A 21716-nucleotide genomic window follows, 5' to 3' on the forward strand; every position below is an offset into this window, starting at 1 on the left:
GGGAGAGGAGGCCTGGGGTGCCATGTGAGAGGAGGCCTGGGGTGCCATGGGAGAGGATGACTGGGGTGCCATGGGAGAGGATGACTGTGGTGCCATGCGAGAGCAGGACTGTGGTGCCATGGGAGAGGAGGACTGGGGTGCCATGGTAGAGGAGGACAGAGGTGCCATGGTAGAGGAGGACTGTGGTGCCATGGGAGAGGAGGACTGGGGTGCCATGGGAGAGGATGACTGGGGTGCCATGGGAGAGGAGGACTGGGGTGCCATGGTAGAGGAGGACGGGGTGCCATGGGAGAGGAGGACTGGGGTGCCATGGTAGATGAGGACTGGGGTGCCATGGGAGAGGAGGACTGGGGTGAGAGGGAGAGGAGGAAGAGGAGGGCACGGCAAGGAGGCGAGGGTGATAAATGTGCCAGATGTGCTGGCAGGAGGCGAAATAGGAGGTGCGGGGTTGGCACCAAGATCTGTCAGCTGGATCTGGGAGACTGGCCAGGTCCATTGTGTATAAGGGTAAGGGGAGGAGGGTACTGTCTGTTGAAAATACCTGCTGCACTATTGAATAGATTAACAGGGAATGTGGCCAGAGGGGGAGGAGGGTACTGTGTGTGAGTGTATGTGTGTGAGTGTGTGTATATATGTATGTGTATATATGTATGTGTGTGTCTCCTCTAAAACCTTAAGGGTTGTAGATAGATGCCATCGTATCAGTCTTAATTGAGGACAGATGCTAAAGTACATCTGTTTCTCTGCTAGGGTCCACTGGCTGTGAATACACAACCAGATCATTCCTGCTGAGCAGAGAGACTTCACGCTGCCTCCCTCCCTCACTCTGATCCTCTGGGCCTCTCACTAAAATCCCCTAATAACAGCTTTAGGATAGCAAGCTGCCAAAGAGGACTACAGCAAAGCTGCATCAGAGCACAGGGTGTGTAAGCACACTTACACAGAGTTACAAGGTAACACTCTCTCTCGCACACACACACACACACACACACACACACACACACACACACACACACACACACACACACACACACACACACACACACACACACACACACACACACACACACACACACACACACACACACACACGGACCAGACTGTCCTTGCCCAGTAAAACCTCAAGGAGAATCTTTATTCTCCTATCATGATGTTTTTACAAGGGCTGCTATATAGATCTGAGAGCAGGAGTGCCTGTGTGAGATACAGTATGTCACTGTGTCTTTCATGCACCCTGCCTGTCCTCATCCTGTATGTAGAAGCTCTAGATGGGTGTTTTCTCACAGAGAATAGGCAGTGTGTGTATGTGTGTCTGTCTGTGTATCTGTATGTCTGTTTATATGTGTCTCTCTGTGTGTGTATGTCTTTGTGTGAGTGTGTGTGTCTGTGTGTGTCTCTGTATATTTGTGTGTGTGTGTGTGTGTGTGTGTGTGTGTGTGTGTGTGTGTGTGTGTGTGTGTGTGTGTGTGTGTGTGTGTGTGTGTGTGACTATGCGTGCAGTGGAAGATAGCCTACAGGATGGTAACTCCCTCTCTCCCCATATATGACGGAAAACAGTCCGTGTGAACGTCTGAGCATGCGTGTGTGTATCTGTGTATCTGTCTGTGTGTGTGTCTCTGTGTATCTGTCTGTGTATCTGTCTGTGTGTGTGTATCTGTCTGTGTGTGTGTATCTGTGTATCTGTGAGTGTGTTTCTCTGTGCAGGGTAAAGAACTCCACTTGTACTACTAGGAACATATATATTACCTTTCTATGCCCTATGTGTCTAATTGGATGGACGCTGTACCTGAAACTGACTATGCAGACTATGTAGCGGAGAAGGAAATGTATCATTGTCTCTGCAGTGCGAGAGCATACCTTTCTTTTGTCACCTCAAAATAACCCTACTGCATGACACACACACACACACACACACACACACACACAAACACACACACACACACACACACACACGTAGAAAGCTCACAGGAACACACACACACACACACACAAGCTTACACAGACAGACGTCATCGGGGAAAGATTCTGAACCAGACGCATGTTTCAGTGTAACTGTTTACCTCAGTGAGGAGGACTCGGTGGAAACTGACAAAACTGTTGGATTCTGTCCCTCATTTCCTCCTCTGTATATATTTGATTTCCATTTAGAGGAAGAAAAAACTCACTTATTTTTCATTCCTCAGCTGTGCGCATGGTAGTGGTAGGATAAATGCTTTCAAATTACACTCTTAATGAAAAACAAACACACACACACACACACGACTTCCCCATAAACAATCTGAATTGTATACACACACAGGAACCATTTGTGGTCGGCTGAGGTTTCCCCTCCGCAGGGGGAAGAGGAAATTGGATACACGCAGAGACACAAAGAGGAGTGGCACTTTGTAAACAGAGGGCAATGTTGTTTACCTTCCCCAGGAGCACGACCACCGCCTGGCGGAACCGGAGCCGCTGGAACACAAAGAGGTCGTAAGCCGCTGATACGGCCAGCACCGTGACTCCCTGCTCCTTCCACAGCATGCTGGACGCTGCGCAGACCAGGCTCCCCAGCAGCCACATCCACGTCCAGGCTCGGAGTCTACCACAGCCCCTGGTCTGACAGTCCCTAGAAGAGGCCGTGTAGGCCGAGCGGAGCCCGCAGTGCCTTGTGTAACAGAGAAGAGACAAGAGGAACAGCAGTGCCGCACCGACGTCGGCCCTCCCCACCACCCCCGCCACGGCTTCCGTATGCACCGGGTGGGAGGCGAAGAGGAGCCCCACCAGAAGACTCCACGGACCTCCCCCCAGGAGGGGGCGACAGAGGGCAGTGAAAAGGCCTGTGACAGCCCCGTGGAGGCCCATGTTGACCAGGTGGTAGCCCCAGGGGCGCAGGCCGCCCAGGGCGTGGTTGAGGCGGAAAGAGAGGGTGCAGAGGGGTCGGAAAGACTTGTGGCTGCCGCTGTGGGTGAGCAGGGTGCCCCAGAAGTCATCATACAGGACGTTGGTCCACGGGATCTCGGGGAGAAGGTCCTGGTTGGTCTTGATCGCACGGCTGTTGGAGAGAGAGAGAGAAAGAGAGAGAAAGAGGAGGATCAGTGTCAGTTTGGATACCATCTAGATGAACAGGGGTTTTCAGTCAGAGAGAGAGATAAAGTGGTAGTCATTGATGTAGCGACCGTGAGAGAATGGCGCAGATGAACCTTGATGTGATAATAACTGTGATGGATGGAGCATGGTGTGAACACACACACACACTTTGTCAGGTGATTATTGGCCCCTGAGGCCTCTCCACTATCTCACAATTAACACATAATTAAGGGGAACACATGTACACTAACAGACTGTGACAAACGAGATGATTCACCCCAGAGATATCAAACTCTGCATGATAAATGACTCCTCTAACACAACAGCTTCCTGGAAGAGTCAGTCAAAGACTTGTGAAATGCAGGACATGAACCATATACTGCAGCTAGCTCAATCAACACAGTCTATCTACCACAGACCATACTGCAGCTAGCTCAATCAACACAGTCTATCTACCACAGACCATACTGCAGCTAGCTCAATCAACACAGTCTATCTACCACAGACCATACTGCAGCTAGCTCAATCAACACAGTCTATCTACCACAGACCATACTGCAGCTAGCTCAATCAACACAGTCTATCTACCACAGACCATACTGCAGCTAGCTCAATCAACACAGTCTATATACCACAGACCATACTGCAGCTAGCTCAATCAACACAGTCTATCTACCACAGACCATACTGTAGAAGGCTCAATCAACACAGTCTATCTACCACAGACCATACTGTAGAAGGCTCAATCAACACAGTCTATATACCACAGACCATACTGTAGAAGGCTCAATCAACACAGTCTATCTACCACAGACCATACTGTAGAAGGCCCAATCAACACAGTCTATCTACCACAGACCATACTGCAGCTAGCTCAATCAACACAGTCTATATACCACAGACCATACTGTAGAAGGCTCAATCAACACAGTCTATCTACCACAGACCATACTGTAGAAGGCCCAATCAACACAGTCTATCTACCACAGACCATACTGTAGCTAGCTCAATCAACACAGTCTATATACCACAGACCATACTGTAGAAGGCCCAATCAACACAGTCTATATACCACAGACCATACTGCAGCTAGCTCAATCAACACAGTCTATCTACCACAGACCATACTGTAGCTAGCTTAATCAACACAGTCTATATACCACAGACCATACTGTAGAAGGCCCAATCAACACAGTCTATCTACCACAGACCATACTGTAGCTAGCTCAATCAACACAGTCTATCTACCACAGACCATACTGTAGAAGGCCCAATCAACACAGTCTATCTACCACAGACCATACTGTAGAAGGCCCAATCAACACAGTCTATATACCACAGACCATACTGCAACTAGCTCAATCAACACAGTCTATCTACCACAGACCATACTGTAGAAGGCCCAATCAACACAGTCTATCTACCACAGACCATACTGTAGCAGGCCCAATCAACACAGTCTATCTACCACAGACCATACTGTAGCTAGCTCAATCAACACAGTCTATCTACCACAGACCATACTGCAGCTAGCTCAATCAACACAGTCTATCTACCACAGACCATACTGCAGCTAGCTCAATCAACACAGTCTATCTACCACAGACCATACTGTAGCAGGCCCAATCAACACAGTCTATCTACCACAGACCATACTGTAGAAGGCTCAATCAACACAGTCTATCTACCACAGACCATACGGTAGAAGGCCCAATCAACACAGTCTATCTACCACAGACCATACTGCAGCTAGCTCAATCAACACAGTCTATCTACCACAGACCATACTGCAGCTAGCTCAATCAACACAGTCTATATACCACAGACCATACTGTAGCAGGCCCAATCAACACAGTCTATCTACCACAGACCATACTGCAGCTAGCTCAATCAACACAGTCTATCTACCACAGACCATACTGTAGCTAGCTCAATCAACACAGTCTATCTACCACAGATCACAACCATTTGGCCTTCTGGGGACACACATGGAACCTTTAGCTGTATCAGTGATAGCCTTAGATAGTGGTGGTGTCTGATGTGAAATACATGTCTTATTTGGAGAGTAAAATAAGTGTTTGTCTACATTGCTTCATCTAAGCTAAATGCATTAAAAACGTGGCATAATGTATACTGTCAGTACACACAAACTAACAGTCAGTTTTTGGGGATTAGATAAGACGTATGTTAAAAATGGGACACTATAAACCTAAGAAGACACTGGTCTTTACTGCAGTAGTCTAATATGTAGAGTCCTGACTATTAGTGTGATGGAGGAGAGGGCCACCACTTGTTCACCATAGTTGCTATGACAGACGTGGCAATTAGTGTTGATGTTCCAGATACTCTGTTCCCTTATCACAGAACAACAGAGTCTGAACCTGATATATCACTAGGTGTGTGTGTGTGTGTGTGTGTGTGTGTGTGTGTGTGTGTGTGTGTGTGTGTGTGTGTGTGTGTGTGTGTGTGTGTGTGTGTGTGTGTGTGTGTGTGTGTGTGTGTGTGTGACTGTGTGTGTGTGACTGTGTGTGTGACAATGTCCGTGTGTGTGTGTGTGACACCCTGTCCATATATGTGTGTACTTATTATGTTGGGTTCATTTTGATCCAGTGGCGACCCTCTCTGTCTCACGGTTTGTTTGACTTGGGGGGCTCCGTTTTTCTCAAGCGCCAGTCAAACATTGTGTTTGAGTAAAAGAGATTGGACCGGGCGCAGCTCAGGACTTCCTTTGTGAGGAGATTAGGACTCGGTGCCAGCACAAGGACTAGATGAATTAGAATGAGAGAGAGAGAAAGAGAGAGCGAGAGAGAGAGAGAGAGAGAGAAATAGAGAGAGAGGGGTCAGGAAAGACAGCAGGAGAAAGCGAGATGAGAGAGAATGAGGGAAAGTGACATGATAAGATGTGGAGAAAGGAGAATGATGGGAGAGAGAGTGAAATGTCTAGAGCGAGAGATCCAGAGAGACGTAACAGTAGAGAGAGAGAGACAGACAGAGAGAGAGAGAGCTCTGATGTGTTAGTTCATCCCCATGGCAGTGGGTTAGTCTGTATTTTCTCCCTTTCTCTCCTTCTCTCCTCCAGCTGCACACACATCATGTTTTAGACGGTTGGAACTCTGTGTACCTTTGTTAATCACACCCATTCACCATCTAGGCTACCCCCTTCTCTCCTCCTCTCTTCTGTACTTACCCACAACCCATCACTCCTGTATCCTCACTTCCATAAAATTAACTCAATAAAAAAAGGATACATTTTTTCAAAAGAACACCCCTTTTATATTTGGGGATTTTAAATTGAGGAGAGAGAGTGCCCGTCAGCCTGAGAGAGTGCCCCCCCCCTCCTCACGTACGACAGTAGAATACAAAAGAGCCCTCTCTAAGTCAGTCGCTCCGGGAGACCACTCTTTCCCACTTCAGAGACAGGGACAATGAAGCCATCAGCACAGCCAGTCAGCACTACTGTCACTCTCCCCCTTCAATATCTAGGCAGCATCCCAAATGACCAGGGTCTCTGTTCAAAAGTAGTGCACTATGTAGGGAATAGGGTCTCATTTGCAACGGATCCCTATAGCTCCTGTCCAGACCCTTACAGCCAGCAGAAATGGGGAGAGAAGAGCGGAAGTGGGGGAAGTAGGGGGTCTGATTTAAATATTTTAATGATTTATCTCCGGTGAGGATTGAGACGTAGACGGACCAAGACTCAGGGGAGGTTAAAGAGTGGCTACACTGGAGCTTGTTAGTGTACTACTTAATGCAAGACCCAAACACACACACACAGTAACGTTGGCACAAAAATATAGGGTAGAACAAATACGGTATTAATATGAATTAACCTGTGGAAAGACAGGTAGTAAAGACACACTAGTATGGTCCGAGATGAATCCTGTACAAACTGAGTGATGAGATAAGATGATGTGGAGCAGGGAATACTTAGGAATTGGCCGTATTCCGTCTTCCTCCCTCTCCCAGCCCCGTCCGTCTCTCAGCAGTGCAGAGCCTGAGAAACTGACGCTTGTTTTTCCCATTGACAAAACAATCCTGGGAAACTGCCTCACGCGACGACAGGCTGCACTGAGCTCTGAGGTCAGCACAGACACAAAGTGGTGAGGGAGAAATGAACCATTTGATCTATAGTACAGTAATTAACATTTGATTTATAGTACACTAATGAAACATCCACACCAGTTTAGCCAGCCATTCATAACATACTAATGAACATCATCACTCATCAGCAAATCTGGTATTATTTGTCTTATGAATGAATTAGAGGAAGTTTTGATTGCTGAACTGAAGGAGAAAGCTGTGGTGAGACTGAGAGAGGCTCGGATTTAGTGTCAGTGTTGATTGCTGTGATGTGGACTGAGCCAGCAGTGTGTATTAGACAAGGACCCACATTCACAAAGCATCTCAGAGTAGGAGTGCTGATCTAGGATCAGGTCCACACGTGTCAACATTCACCTTTTGCTACTATTTCTGTCAAGTCTACGCATGCAGTTTGATGCACACATTTGATCAATCAGAGGTATACACCACACAGAACACAGAACGCACTGCAACTGCCTCTGTAACACAATGCTGCAGGGAAAACGCAGCGCTCCATTGGAAATGAATGTACTTCTGCTGTACAAAAATGTCATGCTGCTGTCGGTGTGATCGAGGTGTAAGGCTGTAGTGATTAAGTTAAGACTCCAGACCGAGGTAAACATGCTGACCCAGCCAGACTGGAGAGAGGGGAGACACTCTGCTATCTAGTTAGTAAACACACCCACACATACACACACACATATATGGTTACCCTCACATGCACACATATGAAAGTGTGCTCACAAATGCACACAAACACACAAGTACACGCATCAACCCCAGTGACCCCGACACACCTGCTGTGTTTAGATCTGGGAATGGATTAGCCTTTAGTGTATGTTCCTCTTTATGTCCCCATAAAACAAACAGGGGACATTCATCAATATCTCGTTGCTAAACACTCCACTCCAGCCTTCTGTAAATATTTGGTCCTCCGGCCAGCCTGAATGTCTACAGAGTGTATTGTCCTGCACATGGACCACTGATGAATCCCAATGTGTACAGAGCAGAGTTGTGGTATAGAGTCACATGACTTGGACTCGAGTCTGACTCCAAGCACAAATTTGATGACTTAAGACTCGACTTGATAGAAAATAAAATAACTTCAGGCTTGACTTAGACTTGGAGCTTCAAGACTCGGGACTCGACTTTGACTTGAGACTGAGGACTTGAAATTATCTGGCCAAGTTTTGTAATGTTTTGTCACTCATTTTGTGGCACAGAGTCTACGTGGATTAGAGGCAGAAGCAGTAGCCACAGAGGCAGTAGCCACAGAGGCAGTAGCCACAGAGGCAGTAGCCACAGAGGCAGTAGCCACAGCATCTCGCTTGCAAAAAAACCTGCAACAGATTAGCTAGTGAAACTCACACGCGGCACTCTGATTGGACCAGCAAACTGTAAATCAACACAGGTTGAGTGGTGAACTAGCGAACAGATTGCTGATTTACTGAACAGCTATAGGATCCTTCTTATGCTGTCTGTCTGTCTGTCTGTCTGTCTGTCTGTCTGTCTGTCTGTCTGTCTGTCTGTCTGTCTGTCTGTCTGTCTGTCTGTCTGTCTGTCTGTCTGTCTGTCTGTCTGTCTGTCTGTCTGTCTGTCTGTCTGTCTGTCTGTCTGTCTGTCTGGTATATTCATTCCAGCCTGGCCACAAAGTCCCAACATCAAGCTTTAGAATACCGCCATCTGTCCAACTCTATTAGATTTCCCTCCCCTTATGGCAAACAAGGCCAGCTAATTAACCACATAGATAGAGCTGAGGTGGACAGACAGCCTATTCACACTATGCTAATCACAGAGCCAAAGGGAAATAACTCCCATCTCTGTGTTTGTGCATGTGTGTGTGTGTGTGTGTATTGGTAAAGTAATAAAGAGCTTCCCACATTAATGAGTGAAGCTTCCATATGTAACAACTGATAAAAATCTACCTCCACACCATTATCATCCCTATGTGATTTGTTTCCCAGGCTTTGTGCTTGAGTGGGAGAGTACACTGAGTGGACAAAACATTAGAACACCTTCCTAATATTGAGTTGCACCCCTCCCCATTTTGCCCTCAGAACAGACTCAATTCATGGGGGCATGGACTCTACAAGGTGCTGAAAGCATTCCACAGGGATGCTGGCCCATGTTGACTCCAATGCTTCCCACAGTTGTGTCAAGTTGGCTGGATGTCTTTTGGGTGGTGGACCATTCTTGATACACACAAGAAACTGTTGAGCGTGAAAAACCCAGCAGTGTTGCAGTTCTTGACACAAACCGGTGCGCCTGGCACCTACTACCATACCCCGTTCAAAGACACTTAAATATTTCACCCTCTGAATGGCACACATTCACAATCCATGAATCAATTGTCTCCAGGCTTAAAAATCCTTCTTTAACCTGTCTCCTCCACATCATCTACACTGATTGAAGTGGATTTAACAAGTGACATCAATAAGGGATCATAGCTTTCACCTGGATTCACCTGGTCAGTCTATGTCATTGAAAAAGCTGGTGTTCATCATGTTTTGTATACTCGGTGTATATAGTGATTGGGCAATAAACAGCTATGGCTTTACACATTAAAATGAGCAGCCTCCCTACTGAACGGATGATAAAGCCTGTCTGAACCATCTATCTATTGTACACCCCCACAACAACTATCTATCTATTGTACAACCCACAACAACCATCTATCTATTCTACACCCCCACAACAACCATCTCTCTATTGTACACCCCCACAACAACCATTTATCTATTGTACAACCCACAACAACCATCTATCTATTGTACACCCCCACAACAACCATTTCTCTATTTTACACCCCCACAACAACCATTTATCTATTGTACACCCCCACAACAACCATCTACCTCTTTTACACCCCCACAACAACCATCTCTCTATTCTACACCCCCACAACAACCATCTATCTATTCTACACCCCCACAACAACCATCTATCCAGTCTCCAATAAAACACATGGCAGAGATGCACCTCTTCAATCCATTGAATAAAGAGGTCTGTCCATCCACTACAGTTAAAATGTCAATCAGCTCTACACGCATGCTTCGGCCTCAATGGCAAAAGCCCTTTTAATTCAATAGATCTTTGAAGTATCTTGAGTTAACTGATGGATTTCTCCTTTGGTTCTGCCTTGGTGGACTGGCCCAAACTCAAGTCGCAGGGGCCATATCACCTCTCTCTGAGTTAAACCAATCCTAACAGGATTAGAGAGTGATTATAGACCCTCAGTGTTTTAGGGACGTTGCCCAGAGGGCAGAGGTCAACCTATAATCTGATTAAAGCTCTCTGGACTCGACTGGGGTAGGGTGGTGATAGTGTGCGTGGTGGGCGGAATTTTGTGTGTGTGTGTGTGTGTAGGGGGGGGGGGGGGGTAAATCTGTATGTATGTGTGTGTGTGTGTGTGTGACATTCCTTATTCCTAGTTGTGACTTGTGCATAGGCACACACATAAAACACGGGCACAGTGGCATTTTAAAGTTGAAGCAGCAGAATATGTATTCCAAACACGAGCACTAAGTCTTAATGGCAAGTACAGAGGCACAGGCTAAGCCAAGTGAATGACCCAGCTTGCTAAAGAAGAACCCTGTTGTCTCTTCACCCGGGTTGACAGACAGACTGGACTGAGGCTGTTGGGAGGGAGGCCATTGTTGCCTAGCCTACTGGAAAAGACTTGTCTGGCAAAGCCCTGATCCAGACTGCTTCACTGGCTGTCTGGTCTGCGGTTTGGTGTGTGCATGTGTCCGACACAGTCGTCATATGTGTGGGGGTGAGGGGGGTATCAACTCACGCACGCACACACACGTGCAAAACATACACACACACGCAAGCACACATACGCACGCAAACACACACACAAACACACACAGCAGAGAGAAGAGGGCAGATGGAGGCCTTTGATTGATGGGGCTGCCACAGAGTACCACCTACTTCTCAGACATCTATTTTGGCTGGCCACTCAGCAGAATACTGAGAGCCCTTTACACAAAGCCCACATATCTTCACCATTAGCATAGCAACATTAGCATAGTCACTCTCCAGCTAGCATATTAGGTTCCTTGAATGTATTATCTAGGTTGCAATCCTCTCTCTCTTCTCTCTCTCTCTCTCTCCGCCTGCCCCTTCTTCTCCATGTTGTATGTTTCTGTACTCTCTCACAGTCTTCCTTTCCTTATCATCATCCCCTTACATCATACATCATACTGTAACTCTGGTGGTGTTTATATATCTAATAACCCACAAGTCAGGAAGTGGCCAGGCGTGGGTGTGTCTAAACATCTCACGTCAACAAGACGTGGGCAGAACAATACCCTCTCCAGTCATGCCATAACACTTTCCCACAGTCTGACCCACACTGGTATAAACACTCAGTAGAGAAATCCATAAAGGCACACTGACACAATTATTAATGCATCACAAATGGCACCCTATTTCACATATAGTTCACTTCTTTTAACCAGAGCCCTATTGGCCCTGGTCAAAATATTATATTTGAATTATTATAGGGAATAGGGTGCCCTTTGGGGCGCAGCCACTTTCTGAGGGCCAAGAGCACTTGGATGGGTTTATTTTTAGATTATTAGATTAGTCCAGCCTCTCTCTCTGGTTTCCTGGTTTGTGTGAAATGTGAAATTAATTTGTGTGTTGGCGGCCAACTCCGACACATGGTTGTTTGTCTTCTCAAAGGATGGAATGTTAAATGATAAACTGGTCTTGGATGCTAATCAAAAGATAGCATAGTGTAGTTGATGTGTGGGGAGAAAGACAGGGGACTGCACATTTGACAGTGTTTTAGCTGTAGGCTGACATTTCAGCTAGTCTTGCAGGAATTAAATAACAGTCATTCAAATGATATGTACTGTATTGTCTATATATTTAAACCATTAGTCTAATCTATATTAGTCTAACCTATATTAGTCTAACCTATATTAGTCTATGTTACGTCCCCAGTTTCTGTGTTGTGGTTTGTTATGTGTGTGTTTCAGGATGGCTTCCTAAAATCCCCCAAGCAGCTGATTGGTCGACTCCATGGCTAATTGGAGCTTACCCCGCCCCCTCGTCAAGTAACATCTGTATCGGATTAGACTCCTTCTGAAGCTATATTAAAGCCAGTGTTCTGTTCAGGAGAGAGATTCATTGCAAAAAGATCATAACTGAGAGAAAGAGCATTGCTGAGAGAGGAGGCTGATGGCTGAGGGTTATATACTGTGTTGGTTGTTCTCAGTGGGAGTTCATTGCTGAAAGATGATTGCTGAAAGATGATTGCTGAAAGATGATTGCTGAAAGATGATTGCTGAAAGATGATTGCTGGAAGATGATTGCTGAGAGAGGAGGTTGATGGCTGAGGGTTATATCATGTTGGTTGTTGCTAACAGAGTTGGTATGTACTATGTTAGCTGTTGTTGGGAGCAGCTTTGGTATGTTCTGTGTTTGTTGCTTTGTCAGAGCTTCTTTAATGTCCTGAGTTTTTTTCTCAGGTTTTGTTGAAGTTTGTATTCTGTTTCATTTGTTCCCAGGGGGGAAGGGGAAGGCACCTAGGGAGTGCTTAGGCAAGAGGCCCGTGGGCATACATATACCTGTAGTATATTCACTGTCTAGGCACACTAGGAAAGACCTGGGCGGACCATCCCCTGTGTTCTGGTTAGCGCACCAGGTGGTGTTAAGGTAAGTAGTGGGTAGGTAGGAGAGGGGGTTTTGATATTTACTTTCTTTTGTTTTGGTTCCGTCCTGCCCCTTTCCCCCAAATTTACCGTGTGACGGAATAAATTCCTTGTAAACGGTACAATTCTCTGCCTTTTGTCATCCTTACTCACACATACAGTCCATACCTCTTTCACTTCATGGAGAGTGAATTGTAGCAGGGTGTTGCGTTCCCTCTTCATGGAGGCGTGCGTAACAGTCTAACCTATATTATTCTAGCCTAATCTATATTTCCATCCTTCCTGACATGTGGTAATGAATGAGGGTGTACTGTGTACATCTTTCCCATGCAGTAGACTGAAAATAGCCATCCAGCTTCTGCCTTGTCCCACTCAACTGTATATCCAAGCATCATCTTGAATGGGTGGGCTAATTAGCTAACTTTGCTGATTCAATAAGAAGAGCCCAGCTGGGCTAATTAAAATACAGCAAATGAACTTCGTAGAGGAACAACTACCAGTTAACCTTTCTCAGGCATAAACTTTAAAGACATTTTTGTTTGGGGGAAAGTGCAAACGATGCCATGAAGTCTAAGTGCCGTCACTGCTGAGTAACTTTCTCACCATCCAGACTATTTACAGATCCACTTATTGACTGTTTATCAAGGTAACTTTCCCACTGTTCTAAAAGATACATGAAAAGTGGCGCAGTGGTCTAAGGCACTACACAGCTAGTGATGCAGTGCCTTAGACCACTGCGCCACCCAGGAGGCCCCTAGTATGCATTTCTAACCCGGCTGGCTTCCGGGTTAGATGTGTTTCAAGCAGTGCGACTTGGATGGGCCTCCCGAGTCCGATGAGACAAGACGAAGTTGGGGAGAAAAGGGGGTAAAAAGATACATACTAGGCTATGTAAGCAGAGGACAGGATTTGCAGGCTTTCCCACCATTCTGGAAACCACAGGCAGTCTCTCAGCGACCTCAGATAACCCTGCCTGTCTAGTGGAGAGAGTCTCATACAGAGAGCTAGAGTGGTGGTAATTAGGGTCCAACAGGCTTTTCATCAGACAGCTGCAATTTCTAACGGCCTTTGGATTTTGGAGAACTAACGAGACAAAAGACTTGACTCTGAATTCTGAGTTGTCTTCAACTGACACACAAACACACACACAACTCCTGTGTCACAGGACACTGTGTACAACTCTGTGTATCTCACATCCTCCAGATCGTTCACATCATCGTCACGGCCATGATATCAATAATGTTAATGTGTACGATCAAAAGACTCCACAACACATTATTCATCAGTATCACTGCCGCCCAGCTGTTCTCACTAACACCTTAGTACTGGATGTAGTGGTGATTAACATTCATTATCCCTCTCTGTCCACGTCCCTCCCCACTACTATAACCCATTACAGGGGCTTTAAAGCTGCCATCTCCAACAACCAATCCGGAGGAAAATATGTATTTCCGGATGGCTTTTTGCTTCAAAGGAAGCACTGCTGGAGGAAGGCGCCAGGAAGTGGATGTCTCCTCTTTGTCAGAGGGGGCTCCTTTCATGTCCCGTAAAACATGTTTCCTGATTAGCAGCAAGGCCACAGCACAGCCAGGGCCAAGGACTCTGCACAGGGCACCTGCCAGGGCGGCAGGTAGCCTAGCAGTTAGAGCGTTGTGCCCGTGCCAACAAGGTGGAAATCTGTCGATGTGCCCTTGAGCAAGGCACTTAACCCTAATTTGCTCCAGGGGCGCCGTACTACTGTCCGGTGTATGTGACCATTAAACAGTACAGTGCATGAAACTATGACACAGTCTTTGAATATTCTTTCACTTTTCAAATGACAATTGGACATGAACATGAAGTGGTCCTAAAATAGACTTGTTTTAGTTATCATTTGGGAGTGTCATGTTAAAGTAATGAGTAGCTAATTTCCTTGCTACAGGCCTAACAAAAGCAGTGTAGAGTGGCTGTTTTGTGACTTTCCCAGTGTTACATTTTAGGTAGGAGGTCTGATCTGGTGAAGACAATCAGTGAGAGTGAGGGTCCATCATCTATATTTCATCAGATCAATCCCGCTGCCATTATCTTCACCACAGAGCCTGATTGATCAGCTACGTTAGCCAGCTGCATCCAACCAAACGGGACCGGATGATAGGCTAATGCCATGTCCTCCGTGCCACCTCAGCTAAAAGGGGTCCGGGACCCTCCCGCTTGTCCGCTCGGTGACTGATGATGTCTATAAACAGTCCTGAGGAGTCCTCAGCCACACGAAGAAGAGGGGACAGGAAATCAATAGCTAATAAAGTAATGCCCCTGGGATGTGTTCTCTAAAGGCAAAACCAGATAGAATACACAGTGGAATACAGCACTGGGATGAAGGACTAGGGAGCAGAACTTCACACCCTATAGAACCCTGGATTCATTCGATTGTCCAATCTGCAGTTGCCATATTCATTTTTGGTCGAATAAATTAATGGTGTACGCATTGATTTTTTTAAATGCTTCATTTTAGTTTTTTTAAAGAGCTTAGATTAACTGTCATAGCCCATCAGAACCCAAAATATACGCTTGCTTTACGCCAATGTTTGTAATTAGAGTAAATATAAACAAACACTAAAGCCTCAAAACATGGTTCAAACTATAATGTTGATATCATACAGTTGGAGTCGGAAGTTTACATACACTTGGGTTGGAGTCATTAAAACTCATTTTTCAACCACTCCGCAAAGTTCTTGTTAACAAACTATAGTTTTGGTCCTAAGTAGGTTAGGACTTCTACTTTGAGCATGACACAAATAATCTTCCCAACAATTGTTTACAGACAGATTATTTCACTTATTATTCACTGTGTCACAATTCCAGTGGGTCAGACGTTTACATACACTAAGTTGACTGTGCCTTTAAACAGCTTGGAAAATTCCAGAAAATTATGTCATGGCTTTAGAAGCTTCTGATAGGCTAATTGACATCATTTGAGTCAATTGGAGGTGTACCTGTGGTATTCAAGGCCTGATGAAGACAGCTTGGCTGTCGAAATGTTGGTAATTACATTTTTGCATCTGAGCTCCTAGAGTGTGCGGCTCTCTTTTATTTTCAGGTATTCAAGGCCTACCTTCAAATTCAGTGCCTCTTTGCTTGACATCATGGGAAAATCAAAAGAAATCAGCCAAGACCTCAGAAACAAAATTGTAGACCTCCACAAGTCTGGTTCATCCTTGGGAGCAATTTCCAAATGCTTGAAGGTTCCATGTTCATGTGTACAAACAATAGTATGCAAGTATAAACACCATGGGACCACGCAGCCGTCATACCGCTCAGGAAGGAGACACGTTCTGTTTCCTAGGGATGAACGTACTGTCACGACTTCCACCGAAGTTGGTCCCTCTCCTTGTTCGTTCGGCGGTCGACATCACCGGCTTTCTAGTCACCACCGATCCATGTTTCCTTTTCGTTTTGTTTTGTCTTCATTTTATTGTACACACCTGGTTTCCATTCCATAATCAGTGTTCCTTATTTAACCCTCTGGCTTCCCCTTCTGTTTTGTGCGTGATTGTCGTTGTCAAGTGGTGCCATTTATGTGCTCTGGATATTTATGTTTATCCTTGTTGGAACATTGTTACTCATACCTGTGTCCTGCGCCTGACTCCGCCTTATCCATTCACCTAGAACGCTGACACGTACTTTGGAGCGGAAAGTGCAAATCAATCCCAGAACAACAGCAAAGGACCTTGTGAAGATGCTGGAGGAAACAGGTACAAAAGTATTTATATCCACAGTAAAACAAGTCCTATATCTACATAACCTGAAAGGCCACTCAGCAAGGAAGAAGTCACTGCTCCAAAACCACCATAAAAAAGCCAGACTACGGTTTGCAACTGCACATGGAGAAATGTCCTCTGGTCTGATATAACAAAAATAGAACTGTTTGGCTATATTGACCATCGTTATGTTTGGAGGAAAAAGGGGGAGGCTTGCAAGCCGAAGAACACCATCCCAAACGTGAAGCACAGGGGTGGCAGCAGGAGAGACTGGTGCACTTCATAAAACAGATGGCATCATGAGGTGAAAAATTAGGTGGATATATTGAAGCAACATCTCAAGATGTCAGGAAGTTAAAGCTTGGTCGCAAATGCGTCTTCCAAATGGACAATGACCCCAAGCATTCTTCCAAAGTTGTGGCAAAATGGCTTAAGGACAACAAAGTCAAGGTATTGGAGTGGCCATCACAAAGCCCTGACCTCAATCCTATAGAACATTTTTGGGCAGAACTGAAAAAGCATGTGCGAGCAAGGAGGCCTACAAACCTGACCAACTTATTGTGGGAAGCTTGTGGAAGGCTACCCAAAACGTTTGACCCAAGTAAAAAAAAATAAAGGCAATCCTACCAAATATTAATTGATTGTATGTAAACTTCTGACCCACTGGGAATGTGATGAAAGAAATAAACGCTGAAATAAATCATTCTCTCTATTTTTACAAGGATTAAATGTCAGGAATTGTGAAAAACTGAGTTCAAATATATTTGGCTACGGTGTATGTAAACTTCTGACTTCAACTGTATATGGTCAGTCCATAGCTCTGTCTCATTCCATGTGTGCCGTTAGAAATGGCAGCTCTCTGATGAAAAGCCTGTTGGACCCTAACCACCACCACTCCAGCTCTCTGTATGAGACTCTCACCACTAGTTTGAATGATGGATGCTGTGCTGTTGATGGGAGGGGAGACAGGCAGGGTATCTGAGGTCGCTGAGAGACTGCCTGTGGTTTCCTTTCTAATAGCATAGAATCCTGCAAATCCTGTCTGTCTCTGTCTGTCTGTCTGTCTGCCCAGTGCTGTCCTCTGCTTACATAGCCTAGTATGTATTTTTAGAACGGTGGGAAAGTTACCTTGATAAACACTCACATAGTTACCTTGATAAACAGTCAATAAGTGCATCTGTAAATATTCTGGATGGTGAGAAAGTTACTCAGAGCAGTGACGGCACTTAGACTTCATGGCATCATTTGCACTTTCCCCTAAACCAAGATGTCTTAATAAAGTTTATGCCTGAGAAAGGTAAACTGGTAGTTGTTCCTCTACAAAGCTGATTTACTGTATTTTAATTAGCCCAACTGGGCTCTTCTTCTTATTGGTTCAAACTATAATTGTTATATCATATATGGTCAGTCCTTGCGTCCATAGCTCTGTCTATGAATTTGAGAGTGGTTATATTTCTCCTGCCCCATCCCTCAGCTTTATACCAAAACAGGCTGGTTCTTGGAGAATGCTTTGTTATTGTTTCAACTGCTGATTGTGCCCTTTAAAAACGTAAAGACGGTGTCAGGGCCCATATTCTTAAAGCATATCAAATTAGGATTGGTGATCTAGGATCAGGTGTCCCTGTCCATGTCATCCTATTCATCATTTTCTAATAGGCAAACCTGATCCTAGATCAGAACTCCTACTTTGAGACTACAGGCCCTGACCTAATATAATATGGGATATTTTATCTTAACCAAACTCCTCTCTCCTCCACATCAAAAACTAAAGGAACAGCTTTCAGTGGGGATATCCATTGTTAAGTATTTCCTCAAGTGTAAGGAGTGTTAAAACATAGTGTAACACTCCACGAGGCATATTACACTTTAAAAAGTCATGCATATCCTGATGTCTGAAGGAGAGCAGGTTGAAGTGAGACACTGAAGCTGACAGCCTACTCTCACTCTGCACCCCTCCAACACCCCAAAGACCACCAGGAACTGCCCCCATCCCCTCCCCTAGACAGTCTAACAGAACCTGATCATAAAAGCACTAGGGTGCTCATACTCAACTCAACGAGTGCTGTAACCCCCCACTTGCCTCTAGAGAAGTGCACTTAATAACCCGTGTATGTGGATCTACTTAAGAGGACTCCTCACCCTATAAATGTCAGGGCCTCTGTATTAGACCTGTCCTCTATGTTTAGAGAAACGTCTAAATGGGCAGTTTGCTGTGAGTTTTATGGGGTTTCTGGAATACTTGGCTCCACTCAAATCCAGATCAAATTGAATTTAAATGGCCACCCATCGAGGCACCGCAGTCTCCTGCCAACTTTAACACCATAGATCCAACCCAGAACCCACCCATGGAATCCAGCCACCAAACAACCTCAATACAACCTCTTGTTCACTAGTATGCTCCGGGGGGAAGTTACCCTTACTGTAGGTACAGATCTAGGATGAGCTTCCCCTCCCCCAATCCAACCTTAACCACCAGCAGGAAAAATGTTAAAAAGATCAGCGTCTAGGGGCAACTTCACCCTACTAAGAGTAGTACCCCCACTATGACATGGAGGGTATAATTCACAAACAGAACAATGAGGCGGAATCTGAAGTGTTTCGATCCAATTAAGCATCTCAGAGTGGCTCTCATATAGTCTGAACAGTTAATTACAGTATGTGTTTCTGGCTGGCTAATTAGGATTGTTTCCTGTAAGAGGCTTGATTAAAAACTGACACTGCAGTTTCCCCATCCACGGGCTCAGCATATAAATCACTGTCAGGATACCTCATCCTATTGCTGCTTCTCCTGCTATTGTCCCATCTACTGGGAAAGATTCCACCATTTTCATGATGACACAAATATTGCTACTGCTAGATACCCAGCACTATGACTACCAGAACTCTAGCTAATCACTATTACTATCAACTACCATCTAGCACATCCAGCTACTGCTACTACTGCTACTACCACAACAACTACTACTACTACTACTAGTACTACTACTACTACTACTACTACTGCTACTACTGCTACTGCTACTACTACACAACTACTACTACTGCTACTACCTCAACAACTACTAGTATTACTACCACCACTACTACTACTAGTACTACTACTATTACTGCTACTACTGCTACTACTACACAACTACTGCTACTGCAACTAGAATTACTACTACCAGCTACTACTACTACAACCATGACCAAAACTACTACTACCACAACTACTACTGCTACCACAAATACTCCTACTACCACAATGACTACTACTACCACTACTACTACTACTACTACCAGCTACTACTACCAGCTAATACTACTACTACTACCAGCTACTACTACCAGCTAATACTACTACTACTACCAGCTACTGCTACCACTACTACTACTACCAGATACTGCTACTACTACTGCTACTACTACTACCACAACTACTACTACCACAACTACTACTACTACCACAACTACTACTACCACTACTACTACCAGCTACTACTACCACCACTACTACTACCAGCTAATACTACTACTACTACCGGCTACTGCTACTACCAATACTACTACCAATACTACTACTACTACCACACATATTACTACTACTACTACCACAACTAATCCTACTACTACCACAACTACTACTACTACAACTACTCCTACCAGCTACTAGTACTACTACTACTACCACCACAACTACTACTACTACCACAACTACTACTACCAGCTACTACTACTACCAATACTACTACTACAACTACCAATACCACTACTACAACTACCAATACCACTATTACTACAACTACTACTACTACTACCACTACTACTACTACTACTACTACCACAACTACTACTACTACTACTACCACAACTACTACTACTACTTCCACAACTACAACTACTACTACCACAACTACTACTACTACTGCTACCAGCTACTACTGCTACCAGCTACTACTACTACTAGATAGTGCTACTACTACTACTACTACTACCAACAATACTACTACTACCAACACTACTACAACTACCAACACTACTACAACTACCAATACTACTACTACTACTACTACTACTACTACTACTACTACTACCACAACTACTACTACTACCGCAACTACTACTACTACCCCAACTACTACTACTACTACTACTGCTACCAGCTACTACTGCTACAACTACCAATACTACCAATACTACTACTACAACTACCAATACTACTATAAATACTATTACTACTACTACCACAACTACTACTACAACTAACAAAAATACTACTACTACTACTACTACCACTACTATCATCAATACTACCACTACTACTACTACTACTTCTATCACCACTACTATCAACACTACTACCAATACTACTACTATTTCTTCAACCACCATAATACAGTAGTGCTGTAGTAGTTCTCTCTGGCTCCAAGTGCCAGCCCTCCTCCTCCTCTCCCTCCTCCTCCTCCTACTCTCCCTCCTCTTCTCCTTTCTCCTCCTACTCTCCCTCCTCCTCCTCTCTCTATCCTCCCCACTATCCATCCATCCCGTTGGCCCACTTATGGAAAGCTGGTGGCACAGTGACCTATAAAACTGGCACCTGCAGTAACGACATTATGGAAAACCCCCTTTGAATCAGTCTGGAGGCTTTGAAGTATTGAGGCCAACTAACTGAGACTAACTGAGACAGTGGCTGATAGAAATAGCTCAGAGTAACAGCCAGACTGTGTGTCTTCATGCCTATATCGTGTCTGTCCAGTGTCCAGCAATGACCAATGGTTACAAAACAGACAAGACACAAACACACAGGTGCGTACACACACAAGCAGACTTACACACAGGCAGACACACAGCGAGCCAGCACACCCACCCACACACACACAAAACAAACACACACATGGCACACACACACTCCACACACACAGCACAAAATAAAACCCTGCGAGTCAGGAGCAGAGGAAATAGAGAGAGGGCAGCTTGATTCAATTCATCATTTTCTGAAGTGCTTCCATGACAACAGTATTCCCCCTCTTTTCTCCTCTCCTGGGCACTAGAGGGGCCCCTGCACAGAGTGGAATAGAGTGGAATCACCACTTGGCCGTCTCTTCCCTGGACCCAGCTGTGTCCACTGTCCTTTGCCAAGGGATCACATCCCTTTTCCCTCGCTGCACGGACAGCCTACGCTACA

General features: G+C 45.1%; 1 protein-coding gene across 1 annotated transcript in view; it reads right to left on the reverse strand.

The window, feature by feature from the left end:
- Window positions 1-21716, reverse strand: part of LOC110499846 (protein O-mannosyl-transferase TMTC2-like) — an 86667-nt gene that overhangs the window by 44707 nt on the left and 20244 nt on the right. The window contains exon 2 of the mRNA XM_036957103.1: window positions 2413-3034. Within this exon, the coding sequence (XP_036812998.1) occupies window positions 2413-3034 (622 nt within the window). The remainder of the gene's footprint in view (window positions 1-2412; window positions 3035-21716) is intronic.

This window comes from Oncorhynchus mykiss, chromosome 21 (genome assembly GCF_013265735.2).
Source record: "Oncorhynchus mykiss isolate Arlee chromosome 21, USDA_OmykA_1.1, whole genome shotgun sequence".
NCBI classification, from domain to species: domain Eukaryota; kingdom Metazoa; phylum Chordata; class Actinopteri; order Salmoniformes; family Salmonidae; genus Oncorhynchus; species Oncorhynchus mykiss.